The sequence below is a fragment of the Anopheles coustani genome, chromosome 2, assembly GCF_943734705.1.
Source record: "Anopheles coustani chromosome 2, idAnoCousDA_361_x.2, whole genome shotgun sequence".
Taxonomy (NCBI): Eukaryota; Metazoa; Arthropoda; class Insecta; order Diptera; family Culicidae; genus Anopheles; species Anopheles coustani.
Window position 1 is genome coordinate 170,844 of NC_071289.1, and position 14,724 is coordinate 185,567.

Consider the following 14,724-nt stretch of genomic DNA (forward strand, 5'->3'; position numbering starts at 1 on the left):
CTTTCAACTGTAGGGTCTGTTGCACTTCAACACAGCTTTGGGTTGGAGATGTATAGGGTGAAATTTTTTGGAACCTCAAAATAATATACTCAATGATTTTTTTAAATTATAAAAATTATACAATATTTAGAAAAACTCAAGTATTTTCACCGAACATTTCAAATCGATCGATACAAAAAACGGAATCTTCTTACAAAATGTATGGGCTACCCAGGTAGCCCGGTTGAACGTTAACGTAGGTAACTTTGGTTGAACAGGTGAAGGTTAATTCATTTCATACTCTCACTATATGTACCAGAACACCGAAGAAAAGCTGTACATGGAAAATTATCACAATGTTAAAGAATTGCCACATTATATTTGGGAAACGGTCCATCGATCCAATATTATTATTAGAGCTTATAAGAAATGGACATTATTTGCAAACGAATAATGAAGAGCTGAAAAAATCCCTTGCTTTACTTTCTTACTTCTACTTCTTCCACTATATTTACCAGTTCAACGATAACAGTGACACTAAATGATAACATATGTTCCCCATTTTTGGTACATATAGTAAAAACATTATTATAGACTTTTTCTTTGCATAATTTCACTTGTTACGCCGAAATTCACTTGCATTAATTAAATTTGCAATACAGCATTAATCAAATCATAAGATTCGAGCTCTATTGTTTTATATTCCTTCAAATGGCTTATTATTGTCTTGCTTATATTACTATGCTCTATTTATTTCGTTGATACCAGAGCTATTCTGAGATTGTTAGAACTAGACTTACATTCTCACATACGATGGGATCGACAATATTATAAAAAAAAATTCACCTTTAAATTTTAGAATCCGAATCTTATCTCTGGTCAAATCTCTCGAAATGTTCAATTACTTAATGATTCTTTTGATACCGGTAAAACACACTCGTCATATAAGTTGACCAAATATATCTCTCTCTATCAATTTAATTAAGTATCGGTCTTAAAGATGGAATAATTGTTTAATTAAAAAAGACTTGAACACACACATGCGGCTAAAAGAGAATTCTTTTGAAGGGGGTAGTTTGATATCGGGTTATGCGTCAAGTATATCGTTCAGCAACACTACAAAGTCTAACTAAAACGTGTTGGAGAAATTTATAATGAGTATAAACAAAACCAAATTAAACTGAATATTGCTATTTAACATGTGAAATACTAAGAAAGGCATAACCTGACTGTTTGAATGCATATTTCTGTATGAGCAAACTATTATATAAAGCATAGTCACTTCATTACTCCAAGTAAGCGTGGTATGTATTACGAATGCCTCACGTTAACAAGTACAAAGTATTTCTCAATATGTTTTTCCTTTTCAATTGATAGCATATTTTGCGTTTTTAAAGAATAAATAGCAACTAATATTAAACATACTAGCTATAAAGATGACACTCTAGCCAGTAGCAAGAGCACAAATACACAGAATTACTAACAGGGGGTTGAGAAAACATTAACTAGGCATAAGCTAGGTATCTCCATTGATATTGGAAGATCGATTAATAGTGAAACGCTTCTTAATTGCGCGTAATGAAAGGCAATTGCGGGGCTAAAAAGCAAGCCACCACATAAAGAATACCAAAAAACAAGTTAAGTTTCGCTGTTTCACGTGGTACCTTTTGCAGTGTGCTTTCATTGCGAAACTGACGTTCTATGTCAAAAGCCTGTTTAAGGGTTACCATAGGCAACAAGAATAGACCTGAGTATTTCATACTAAGTACCACGAAAATCACATACGGCGTGAATAGCAGCAGGGCGTATAGAACATGCGAGCAGGTTTTTCCGATCAGGATTGCCAGAGTTACGATGCCAACCTTTTTGTCCGATTCGGCGTCTCGTGTGTTATTGCTGTGCAGGATTGCTTCCGTGTTGAGTGCAAGTGGAATTGCGTAGAAAATCGTAGCCCATTCTATGTAACCAGTTTGTGCCATGTATGAAAATAACACCGAAATAGGACCAAAGATGACCAATATCAGCACATCACCGAGCGCTATGTACTTTAAACCAATTCCTCCAGTGTACAGGAAACTAGATGACATTCCACCAAAGTATACCAGTGCCAAATGTTCCAATTTAGCTGGTGAAAGATACAACAACAATGCGAAGCCGGCACAGCCAGCACCGTACAATAGGACCCCCAGAGTAACCACCTAAGGAATAAAAATAAAAAATTAGTAGCAAGTTCATTAATAACTTATTCAGTGCCATCGCATTTTCGTCTCTACCTCATCCTTACTGAGAATATGGTCAACTAATGTTCTATCGTCTGATTTGCGATCGTCGATACCTTTGACAAAATCATAGTACGTATTCACTACATTTCCGGCGCAATGCACTGATACAGCGGTCAGGACGGTGCAGATGAAAGTCAAAAAATTAAACTCCTGGAACCCTTGGACACGTACTGCGAGAGTCGTTCCCAGCAACGTGGGTACTAGACTGGCCGATAAAGACCAAGGTCGAAGTGCGGATAAATACGTTTTAATCTTCATCAAGGGAGCTGCAACAAAAAAATATGTAAAAATATGTTTTTTATTATATAGAACATAAGAGGAAGGTAGCTTCATTAACAATCCTTCAAACCTACCTTCGTTACGTTGCCGCTCTACCGGTTCCCTCCAATCATGTTTGGACCTCTCATTGAGGAAAGTGGTTGACCCTAGTGCTGCTGGTTGATTTAGTGTCGATTTGCTTCCATTTAAATCAATTTGTGCCATCTTTTGATATGTTTTCCCCCTATAATGATTGAACAACCGCAGTTCACTCGTTGATGTATTCTACACCGCGAAAATGCGTTTTGGTGCGCAAAAACTGTTATGTCTAATTATAACCGGCTCCTGTTTTGCTTCTTGCTATAATGGTTTGCACATGCATATCGTCATTCTACAGCATAGCAAATGTTTTTCACGCTCTAATTTGTTCCTAAAACAATCGCTTTCGATAAGCAACGCATCGCTTGCACAGGAAGAACAGATTATCGGGTTTAGATTATCGAACACTATTTTTATTGTAAGTTTTCAAGATTCTGTTCGTTTTGTTATTTGTAGCAAAGGTGCTACGACACTATGTTTCGATTTGTTGTTCGATGGTTTCCCAGTTCAAATCATCATCGATATCTTTCGCATTTGATAACTTGCGCACTAATATTCGTTTTGAATGTTATCCAGATTGAGAATAACAATCGACGTATCCCGTTTTCTGCGTTTAGAAAACGATGCCGCTGATTGCCTGCTTCTTGCAGCTGCAAGCTCTCACTTGTCACGTCATCCGTGGTAGGAAAGGTGCAAACTAGTGTTGGCAGAATCAGTATTCGGAAGATTCGAAGATTCAATCCCTAGACGGATTTCAAAGATTTGATTCGAATAGGACTCGATTCAGATTTGATTTGTTTGCGACTTGATTAAAATTACAGCAATAGAAAGGTACAGGGGGGGGTCCTCTCAAACCTATGTAGGGTTAAGTGGTGGGACTTATCATCATCATCATCATCATCATCATCATCAGCATCATCATCATCATCATCATCATCATGTAAACAAATCAATGTCGGTCTGGAAATTGTTTATCCTAATCTGAATCCCCAGAATCCGATTCAAAATTCGGTAAAAATAGTCTGGTCCTGATGATATGGGTTTGGTTGGGTAGAACAACTCGGATAATGGACATTCTACTGTATTTCTTTGTAAAAAATAGGTTCCAGGAATTTTTCTACAGCAAAACTTGCAAATCGCGCAAAAAACTCAATCTATGTCCATTGGACATTCTACCCAGCGGTCGATTTGAGTATACTTAAATCAATTACATTAATGTAATTGTCTCTAGATCGACTCGTAATGTGACTTATTCGACTCAAATCATTGTGAGTCGATTCAAACAGTTTAGGATTAAGTCAGAATCGAATCAAATCTTTAGAATCCGTCAAATGAGATCCCATGGATCTTTAGAATCTGTCACACGCTTTCCAGACTGCACCGTCGCGTAACGCGACGTCGCCTGACAGGCGCTGAACTCCATGCAAAAAAAAACTACCGCGATTCGCGCGACATCGCGCAAGGTTTTTTTATATGGAGTTCAGCTCCTGTCAGGCGACGTCCCGCTGTAGTGTGAACCCCGAGTCAGATGAGATTCAAATCTTTAGAATCCGTCTAGGGATCGAATCTTCGAATCTTCCGAGTCCCGATTCTGCCAACACTACCGCCAACACTAATTCATTGCTTGAAGACAAAATCCGAACTATTGCGTCTGCCATTTTGCCGGTGCAATCCTGGTAATAAAAGCAAGTCTCTTGGAGTGGGCTAGCAAGCCTAGTTTGTATTGTTTTGATTATCGACGAGATTCCTAGATAAAGTTAAATTGTGCCGTGTTACCGGCAGAATGTCGGGAACAATATTAGAAAATCTCAGTGGAAAAAAGTTGAGCATTTTAGTAGCGTGCCTGTTGTTGCTGCAGTTCCTTTGCTTTTTACTGGGTGGCCTTATAGGTAAGTCTTAAATGAAGATATAATCGTGCTCAATATGGCGTCGCTGTGTATGTATATATATATTTATCACAATTAATTCTTTAATGATACATTTTTACTTTTTCCAGCACCTGTACCAGCTAGTGTCCAAACAATTCTTGCAACTATATGCAAAGACATCCCCGGATCGCACAATGACACCACAATATGGCTGTATTCACGGGGCGAGGACCAATGTCGAAGTTTGGATCATTTAGATATTGAAAACGATGACATGAAGATGGCAAACCAAATCGTATTTGTATTTCAAATGCCACTTCCTCGCGAAGGCCGACAACTGGATTACTCTCGGTGGCAGCAAAATTTAATAGGTGTTCTCCAAACGGATATTGTTTTTGACGCTAATATGTTGCATACACCGCACACCAAGATTACGATTGACGCCCGGTTAGCATATCGGAATAAGGGTGATTCTGATCAAGATTGGAAATATTTAGCCTCGTCCTTGGAGCAACGAGATTTGGACTGCACAGCTAATAATGTAACCGACGACTATTTATACAATTGCAATACCATTCCATTGTTTGAACTTGGTTCGTTACACCATGACTTCTACCTTCTAAATGTCCGACTCCCGGTGGATAGCAGCCTTCGAATGAACCTGGATATTGGTCATATTAGAGATTTGCACCTATCGGTAATTTACCAGAACGGTGGCTTCACAAAAGTATGGGTTTCTCTGAAAACTGCATTCCTACCGTTTATCTGCTTAATTTTGGTTTGGTTCTGGCAACGAGTACATCTTCTTCAGCGCAAACCGGCCTTGCTAGAGGTGATGCTATTATCACTTGGCTGTGCATTAAGCTTTTTGAACCTTCCTCTTGAGTATTTTACACTTTTCTTTGATATGCCCTTCATGCTGCTACTGAGTGACATTCGGCAAGGAATATTTTACGCAGCATTACTCTCGTTTTGGCTGGTATTCGCCGGAGAACATATGCTGGTATGTATTAGCTTATCAATGTTTATGCACAATTTTGATTTATGTTGTTTGTTTTTTTTTTAGATTCAAGAAACAGGAGATAAATCAAGCCTAAAAACATATTGGAAGCACCTGAGTGCCGTGGTTGTTGGTTGTGTTTCTCTTTTTTTATTTGATTTGTGTGAACGAGGAATTCAGCTACGCAATCCTTTTTATTCCATATGGGTATCTAAAATTGGAGCTAATGTAGCAGTGAGTATTCACACAATTTCATAATTGCAGAGTCCAATGCTAATCGTTCAACGATTATTCTATTTTCCCCCGTTTAGCTTGGATTCATCATATCGGCTGGTATTTCTGCAGCACTGTACTTTTTCTTTCTTTGTTATATGATCTGGAAAGTGTTTTGTAACATAAACATCAAGCGAACCTCACTTCCGTCGATGTCATCTGCTCGAAGACTCCATTACGAAGGAATCATCTACCGTTTTCAGTTCTTAATGCTGGCCACTTTGCTTTGTGCAGCCTTAACGATTATTGGGTTCATCATTGGCCAAGTTTCGGAAGGGCGTTGGAAGTGGGATGAAAATATTGACATAGAGTTCACTTCAGCTTTTTTTACCGGTGTGTATGGTATGTGGAACATTTACATCTTTGCGCTCATCGTATTGTATGCTCCAAGTCACAAGAAGTGGCCGTCGAATGAAACTACAGGTTTGTTTTTTAATGTCGAATGAGATAACACTTTTAAAAACGTATATTTGTTTTATTTCCAGAAAACATAATGAGTGAAGAGATTGAATTCAGCAACCTGCCATCAGATTCTAATCCAAGTGAAATCTCTTCCCTCACTCAATTCGCGCGTAAAGCAGCGCAGGATTGAACTTTAACTAACCAATTTCGGACAGTATTCGCAATGTATTTCAGCATCGCTTTATCATACGTTGCGGTTAATTAATGATCTTCCGTTTTAATGAAAGAATTTATAGAAGCCACATAGATTGTGTTTTCAAATACATAGCAAAGTCATTAGTAAGCCAGGCGAGTACAGAAAATATCTATTCTCAATCATAAGTGTGTATTTCTTCAGCATCTCAGTATTAACGTGTTCATGTTAGTTAACAACATATTCAAATTCATAATAAATATACAGCGTAGGGTTTAAATTTCATACTTTATTAAACTCAACAAAATGTGTGTGTTAAATGAAACATGCTATTTAAATCACAATCGACTAAGCTAAGACTTATAACAAAACTCTTACCTTAAAAATATTTTTCATATACATATTGTATCTATTAAGTTTTAGCTATTTTTTTGTATGGAGTTTCGTGATCACACGACCAATTACCAGTTTCTGTCAATGTTGAGGCCGCCGCCTTCGAGTTGAACTTTGGGGATGAAAATTTTCACTTTAGTAACAGGAGCGTAGGATTACCTTAAAAACTTCTAAATCCCAAAATTGTAGTATCATTTGCGGTTAAATTAAAGATACTTACCTATGTAAAATCTTTTTTGATGATGTGTATCAATAACTTGACAAAAGGAGGTAATTTATTATTGATTAAAGTGCTTCTATTTAATCTTGAGTACAGCAATGGCGATGAAGGCATGCAGCTTAAACTTAAGCAATATAAGGCGCCAAACTTGACAATTTAAAATACCCGCCAATTTACGAAATGTTAACAAAATCAGATTGCAATAAATTTATTGAAAATATAGTTATAGTATCATTTTTTTTATCATACACATTTCAGGTCATCAAATGCTCAACATGCGGGCAGCTGAGTATATTTATTCACTCCATTAATTTAACTTTTTGCATCTTTTTTATGGGGTTATCGTTTTCAAAATAACATGAAATAATAATTCAAAGAGCGCGCGACATTATAAAAATAAAAATCAACATGATTGTTACCAACATTTAAGGTTGAATCGCATACGGATTTGTTTGATTTTAACTATGGTTTAAAATAAACGATCGCCCATTTTCATAGACCAAGGGACTGGAAATTAGATTTCATTCGTTTTTTCTGGATTCTGCTAAGTTATAGACAGAGGCACAATAATAGTTTTCTTTAATTTCAATCACACGCACGACAAAAATACTTGCTTGAAACGGTATTGTTAGTACTGTTTACAGCGAGCAACTCTTGTCGCTTTTCAACATGCTTTCCAATTTTGTTCCCTTTTGCTGAAATAAGAATACAACTTGGACAATAATGAATCTGCTTTGAACGTAATAGTTTGTCATTTTATCTTTAATACCAACTTCGACAATTCTTATTGACTTATAAAATGATTGGTACTTTTATTCTTTTCGTAAGGTTCTGTTCTAACGCTAGTAGGGAAATACTACGGAACTAATTTTCCAAATATGTAGATCACAATTTAATATATATTTGTGTTTATTTCGATTTATTAAGTATAAACCTACAAATAAACTGTTTTTACTTAGTAATAGCGAAACGATACATTACAATGGGTTTTAAGACATTGAGACAACCATGGAGCATACTTTTATCCATTGTCATGTGTTCCCATGTACCAAGTGTTCTTATGCTCGTTATCGTTTCGCAATAATTGTATGTACCGTTTTTTTACAAAATAAACATCCGCTCTTTTTGAATATTTAAAAAGCACCAATCTGCATTGCTTTTCAAACTAATGTATTATAAGTTCCGAGAAACCCTCAGGAGTAAAAAATCAGTATTTCCTATTTCCCATCAATCGAGGACTGGAGGACAATGAAATACGCAATGCGATTACGTGCCATTGCGCCATTAAGTATAATTAAATACGCTTGATTAATATGCACTACTTCATCTGTTAACGGTAAATAGAAGAGAGATAATTCCTAATCACGTAGTTTTGTTCATGGTAACACTAGTAATGTCTTTGACAATCATCTCAGCTACTTGCCAAGCTAATTCTTCCTGTGCTTTATCTTCTGGGAGGTTTACCAGCTTGCGAACTGCCTTTTTAATTTTATTACGATTCCACCGATCATCACTCAAAGGCGGTCCTGCAATATCGAAGTCTCGTTCGTACCTTCCTAGAGCATCAACTCGTCCGAAAGATAAGCCGATCGCAGCAGAATTTCGTCGCCATAATAGATCAGGATTATTTAGTTCTCGAGAGTCGATCTGCATTATATCAATGGTACTGGTAGATCCCGACATACCTGTCCCATATTCAGGCATATTCATGGAACCTACCAATGTAGTAGTTACCAGATGTTTCCGATTACGTTGTAAGCTTGTATCGGACATTGCCAATAATGTGTTTTTAGATGAAATGGATGTCCTCGCATTTCCTCGCTTTCCACCAATGCTACTATCGCTTGAAACATCCGACAAAGTTTTTCGGTGACCTTTACGTTCAATTAGTTCTTTTGATTCGAAGTTTCTATTACTTTCCAGGGATCCGCTATGGCAGACATTTGAATTTGTTTTAACTTTTCCTAGCATTTCATTGATAAACCGACTATATAGTGTGGATTTGATAAAACCAGAAAAGTAGCGTTGCTCAAGGAAACGCTCTATGATTTGCATCGGCAACTCGAAACAGACGGCTATATTAGTAGGATCTGCTGAGCAGATGTGTTCTTCGAGTATGAGTCTGACATTATCGCTTAATCCCAGCGAGCTTGTGGCTTGAAGAGAAAAATATTTTTCATAAAGGACCACCGCATCCTTTTGAGCTTGGGCTTTATTTTCAAAGGACCGTTTGAAATTCACCGCTGCCACGTAGCACTCTAAATAGTGTCGCTTTTTGTGCTGTTCAAGATATTCCATAAAGTAGAACAGTGCCATTTCACTGCCCAAAATATCAATGAGAGTAAGGTTTTCGCTAGTCAACACCTCTAGCGTATATTTGCAATAGTACGAGCTCTCCAAGAACAGATTCAAATAATTTTGTTCTAGTTGCTGCAATAGATACTGTTGTAACTCGTTGAAAATTATTCCACTGCAGGCACCATTGCACAAAGTCAGAGAGATGGTGGACAATATGGTGGCTGGCACTTCTACATGGTGTATCGAGTTGGTAATCAAATACTTTTTGTAGATCCGTACTGCATCAGAGTTGATTAATGAGTTAAAAACATCGCTAGCGCTTGGCGCCATTGATGACGACGATTCCCCGGCTATTTCCTTTCCGGCTTCACACATTTGTTTCTTTTCATCATCGGTTAAAGATTGCCGCATTATTGCCATATCACAGACTTCTAACTTTTTCACCAACTTCTCTTGAACCATCAGCTGTTGTCGGTTATATCTAACGGTGCAGGTTTCTTCTCTATTATCGACCTCCTGCACAACCTGCAGGGCCATTGTAGGCATAGAAGGGTATGTTTGTGGCGTCCGGGAGTCCATCTCTCGCACGTCATCGGTCGAGTATGTATCGTCAAATATGTTTTCTGAGAACGAGTTTGTCGATAGTGAGTCGCAGTCTGCACTGAGGTATGATATAGTATCGTAACCGTCGGACGAGACGCTTCGTTGCAATCGTGTTGGAATATGATATCCAACAGTACCTGCTTTTTTTGAACAGTCAGTTTCAAATGCCGCTGCTTTGAAACTTTCGATATCCAACCAGAATTTAACTAAGGCAAGACCCTTTTTTGACTCCATATACTGAACAAAGTAGAACATGCAGCTCTGTTCAGCTAGAATATCTGCCATTCGTCGAGATAGCTTTGACACGCGTACAGGACCGTCTGAAATGTTTCAAAAGCGTTTTAATCCTTTAACTTTTTCTGGGTCCACAAGCAACCAGTGAGATCTTGCACAAACCTCTTTTTTCGAAGCATTTCCTTTCTGCTAAACAAAGCGCTTCCGCGTCGTTTTCTGGTGATCGAACATCATCGATGACATCATCCGATTTTTTTTGCTCGGATTTTGCCATTAAATCCTGTCCTACGAGGGTTATTGTGGTGCTGCCTGTGTCACCGTTACCTACGCCAGATTGCCTCCGACCTGTACGATAGTAAAGTATGTTACGATATGCTAAAACAAGTTATCCATACGAACGAGCTACTACACTGATTATGAATTGCATAGCGGACGCACTGCGTCTAGCCTGTTTATACGCAGCGACTGCAAAATCCCTATACCAACCTGTCTTCTTTAAAAATTGCAACATTTCGCCTGATGGTGATGCTGCTGCACAAGTGATACGTGCATTGGAGATTCGCTCGTGCCCTTTTTAAGGGAGTTTTCTTATATGTAGATCAAGCACGCAAAACAAATTGCGCAAACATCGTTTGTAGTTGATAGAGCGCAAAAACTACGTCACTCATTTTTTATTTATGTATTGTGCTTGGCGTGATAAAATCATTTCCACCAACTTATTAAGTGTGATCTTCGTTTTGTCGAATATGCACTTTAGGACTTTCTCTTTTGATTGCAGTTCACTGCTTGTAAACGTACTACGAGGAACGTAGTGATGAAATATAAATAAAGGAATGTCAACATATGTCATACTGACATGATGATTTACTTTATGTATATGTTTGATACTGCATTCATATCGTCGGGTCAACGATAAAAGAAAAGTTTACCAGAATAACGATAAAATAATAAAAGATAAAAAGTTTAATCTGCTCTAAATAGATTGAATCATGAATTATATCAGTTCAGAGACATTTCTTCCAACTGGTGGTTCTTGTTTACAACCTTCTTCTTCTTCTTCTTTAGTTTAACGAACATCTTTGACACTTCCTAGCGGCTTCCCTCAAAACTTCTGATTTTCCAACACCGTCGAGGAAAAGTTTAGGAGTTTAGCAGAAAAAATGGTACGTACGATTTAATTGCATGCGCCGAAGTTCGATTTGTTCAGGTAGGTCGGAAGTGCTGAGTGAGGTGAGCAGAGTGAGCTAGGTGACTCTTTTGCGCACCAACCAACACTACCCATATGTCGAAATGTCAAGTTGGCCTAAGCCAAGCTGTCAATGCTGAGCTGTCAAAGACAGTACGCCAAATGCATGGTCGGTATTGACTACGGCAAGATAAAAGAGTTTTACGTTAATTATTAACAGTTTGTTAGATTGTTGGTTCACTGTGTGATACAAAGTGGAGCGTTATGTCGCTTTCTATTACTGGAGCCACAGAAGGCCAGCTGCAAATCCATTTGTTCACGAAACAGAAACAGTACGTATGCCTGGTTCCATTAGCTAACATGTGAGGTTATGACCGTTTTAATGTTGCTGTTTTGTTAATAGGTACGCAGTCCCAGACGTGCCGTACTCGATTCGGGCGAATGTTGGAAACAAAGAATTGAATGTGCTTTTAAACACATTGCTGAACGATGCTGGCTGTACGTCGACCGAGAAAGTAGAGTTTGATTTCCTCTTGAACGGGGAATTCGTGAAGATTCCTTTGGGTCAACATTTAAAAGAACGAGAAATCTCATTTGAAGATACCGTCGATCTTGAATATGTTGAACGGTATCCTGCACCCGAGCCGCAGGATTGTTTGCTTCATGATGATTGGGTTTCAGCAGTGCAAGCCAAGGATGGTTGGATTCTAACAGGATCGTACGATAATACACTGAACATATGGAACACCAAAGGCAAGCACACGCTAACCATTCCAGGCCATGTTGCTCCGGTGAAGGGAGTTGCTTGGATTTCACTGAACAATCAAACGGGAGTATTTGCAAGTGCTAGCCATGATCAAAATGTCATGTTATGGGAATGGAACGTCGTTGCGAATTCGGTTGAATGTGTGCATGTTTGCAAGGGCCATGAACGAGGCGTCGGTTGTGTTGCTGTCAACCCATCTAAAACACAGATGGCTACAGGCAGCATGGATACAATGTTAAAAATTTGGTCAACCGATGTACAAGGAGACAAAATTGAGCCATCGGCAAGTAAGAAGGCTAAACTAGAGCAAGAAAATGTACGCACGCCAATAGCTACGTTGGCTGGTCATCGTGAATTCGTTTCCGGTGTCCAGTGGATGGATAATTCGACATTAGTAACTTCATCTTGGGATCACACTCTTAAAATATGGGATCTAACGCTAGGTGGTATAAAAACAGAATTTACAGGAAATAAATCGTTTTTCGATTTGAGCTACTCACCATTGAACGGTATGATAGTAACAGCATCACCTGATAAAAACCTTCGTTTGTATGATCCTCGCTCAAAGTGTAAGTTGAATGCTATATTTTGTATTATTGGGAATGTTATAAAAATACAAGCAATTCATCTTTGATAACTCTTTATTTTCAGATGCAACATTTGTTAAAAATACTTATCTAGGACACACGCAATGGGTGCAAACGTGTTGTTGGTCGACGACAAACGAGTATTTGTTTGTTTCCGGTGCATACGATAACCATGTAAAATTATGGGATTATCGTTCACCGAAGGCACCTATATACGAGTTGATTGGACATGAGGACAAAGTTTTAGCGTGTGATTGGTCCAATCCAAAGTATATCTTATCAGGTGGCTCCGACAATGCAGTGCGTGTCTTCAAATCAAAAATATCTGGCAGCGCCAGTAATATTAATTGAACTTAGGAAAAAAAGCTAATAAAGGCAAAGTGAATAAAGGCCCTTGAAACTTTCGGAAACAGAACGGTTAGCCTTTGAAGGAAATGAGAGAAAAAGTAATGAGCACAAAAATAGACGATTGCGAGGATCGCCGTTATATCTTGTGAACAACTCATGTAACGAAACACTGTTCATCACGGGCATTGAGAACAGGACACAGTCGTATTTATTCCCTAAGAAGATTGCAGATGGAGATGCTTTTTTAAATATATATTATTTTTATTTCTATTTTCACGGTGCGGGCCGTATTGTACATACCCTAAACTTTATACTATATCCTAAAGAACTCATATCCCCTTAGCATAGTAGGACGTAATCGAGACCATCAAAGCGCTCCAGGTGGGAATTCACACTGTCTGGAAACGTCATCGACAGGGAAGTTCTGCTTTCAAATCTTGCTTGTTGGTGTGGTTTGGGACCGTTTTGGCCGGTTTTGGTCCTTTCGTTAGTTAAGTGGACAAGCTGGGTGCTACAATGAGGGCTCTTTAGGAGGTTCATTGGAAGGATAGCTTGAGGGTGGATACATAAATGATGGAGGGAAAGGCGAGGAGAGAGGAAAACGAAGACTGAAGAGGGAAGGGAAATAAAGTGTGAACCCGTTTTCCCGAACAAAGCGGAAAATTGTTTTGAGTTGCAGCAGATCGTTTCCCGCTAGGATGTCACGGATCGGAATGGCGGACTATTTATCAACCGTCTCTACTGCGTCGACCAAAGAAGGTCGCACTGCTCCGTAGTCCACACTGGACCACAGAATCTCACAGGTGATCCACGTCATGGGATCCAGAGCCACAGCCACATATCTTAGTTTTTCGCCAGATCTATCCATTGCACGTGCGCTGCTAACGCAGTGTTTAGAACGTAACCTGCATATAATGCGGGAGAACGCGCGGCTTATCGCTCATCCTTTAAACCAGCGTCGTAATGATACTTGAGGCGTAATTGAGAAGAGGAAGTGGCCAAATTCATCCGACTCCAACAACTTCTGCCAATTTTAAATATTTATAATACGAAAAACTGGAAAAGTACATGGATCTCCGACAGGCATAATCCAATGTTAAGTACAACTACAAATCTGCATGCGTGTTAAGCTTTTTTAACGAATGCCAGATATAGTTTTTAAATATTGACTAACAATTTAATGTCCTATTGTGCACTTCGAAGTACCCATGATGGACTAGTTAATACGATAAATTACAAGCTGTTTCAAGAAAACTGAATTTAATCGCATCGTGTTTAAATCAGCGCGCATCAAGTTCAAATCGGTTTGCATTAAGTCCAAATCGAGTTCCAAACAAATCAATCAGTGTTGACAGTTCAATATAGTTAACGTTTTTATTGGAACCAAACCTAGCGAAATAAACGTTTGGTAGACAGCCTCGGATAACCGACGTTCTATTGTATTTTTTTTATAAAAAATTGGTTCATGAATAGCCCTCTACGTTGATACGATATCGTGAATTCAAATTGGTTCTGATCAAATCTGAATCCAATCAAGTGTCATATACACGACCGCCAATAGCACCTCATATATTCCACGTTCTTCTGTATTTCTTTGTTAAAAATAGGTTCCATGAATAGGTCTGGATTTAGTCACAACAAATTCAATTAGATTCCGATCAAGTCAGCATCGAATAAAAGCGAGTCCAAAGCAAATCAAATCTGATTCCAATCCTTCTTATTCTTCTTCTTCGAT

General features: G+C 38.5%; 4 protein-coding genes across 5 annotated transcripts; 2 read left to right on the forward strand and 2 right to left on the reverse strand.

The window, feature by feature from the left end:
- Positions 1 to 667: 667 nt before the first annotated feature.
- Positions 668 to 3,283, reverse strand: LOC131262084 (ubiA prenyltransferase domain-containing protein 1 homolog). The gene is made up of 3 exons (XM_058264003.1): positions 2,615 to 3,283; positions 2,253 to 2,527; positions 668 to 2,177 (listed from the first exon to the last, which is right to left on the reverse strand). Exons 1-3 carry the CDS (start codon positions 2,742 to 2,744, stop codon positions 1,545 to 1,547), a joined length of 1,038 nt encoding a protein of 345 aa, XP_058119986.1. The 5' UTR covers positions 2,745 to 3,283; the 3' UTR covers positions 668 to 1,544.
- A 984-nt stretch (positions 3,284 to 4,267) lies between these two features.
- LOC131266225 (protein wntless) lies at positions 4,268 to 7,173 on the forward strand. The gene is made up of 5 exons (XM_058268637.1): positions 4,268 to 4,507; positions 4,615 to 5,489; positions 5,553 to 5,720; positions 5,798 to 6,182; positions 6,245 to 7,173. Exons 1-5 carry the CDS (start codon positions 4,402 to 4,404, stop codon positions 6,349 to 6,351), a joined length of 1,641 nt encoding a protein of 546 aa, XP_058124620.1. The 5' UTR covers positions 4,268 to 4,401; the 3' UTR covers positions 6,352 to 7,173.
- A 484-nt stretch (positions 7,174 to 7,657) lies between these two features.
- On the reverse strand, positions 7,658 to 10,894 carry LOC131262281 (A-kinase anchor protein 10, mitochondrial). Of its 2 annotated transcripts, XM_058264250.1 has the most exons (4): positions 10,589 to 10,894; positions 10,265 to 10,447; positions 10,006 to 10,188; positions 7,658 to 9,888 (listed from the first exon to the last, which is right to left on the reverse strand). In XM_058264250.1, the coding sequence occupies exons 1-4, from the start codon at positions 10,611 to 10,613 to the stop codon at positions 8,330 to 8,332; spliced, it is 1,950 nt and encodes a 649-aa protein (XP_058120233.1). In that variant the 5' UTR covers positions 10,614 to 10,894; the 3' UTR covers positions 7,658 to 8,329. The 2 variants fall into 2 exon arrangements, with proteins under 2 accessions (XP_058120233.1, XP_058120231.1); XM_058264248.1 differs by having other exon boundaries at positions 7,658 to 10,188.
- A 547-nt stretch (positions 10,895 to 11,441) lies between these two features.
- Positions 11,442 to 13,259, forward strand: LOC131262283 (ribosome biogenesis protein WDR12 homolog). Its single transcript, XM_058264252.1, has 3 exons — positions 11,442 to 11,620; positions 11,692 to 12,623; positions 12,706 to 13,259. The coding sequence occupies exons 1-3, from the start codon at positions 11,553 to 11,555 to the stop codon at positions 12,990 to 12,992; spliced, it is 1,287 nt and encodes a 428-aa protein (XP_058120235.1). The 5' UTR covers positions 11,442 to 11,552; the 3' UTR covers positions 12,993 to 13,259.
- Positions 13,260 to 14,724: the final 1,465 nt, after the last annotated feature.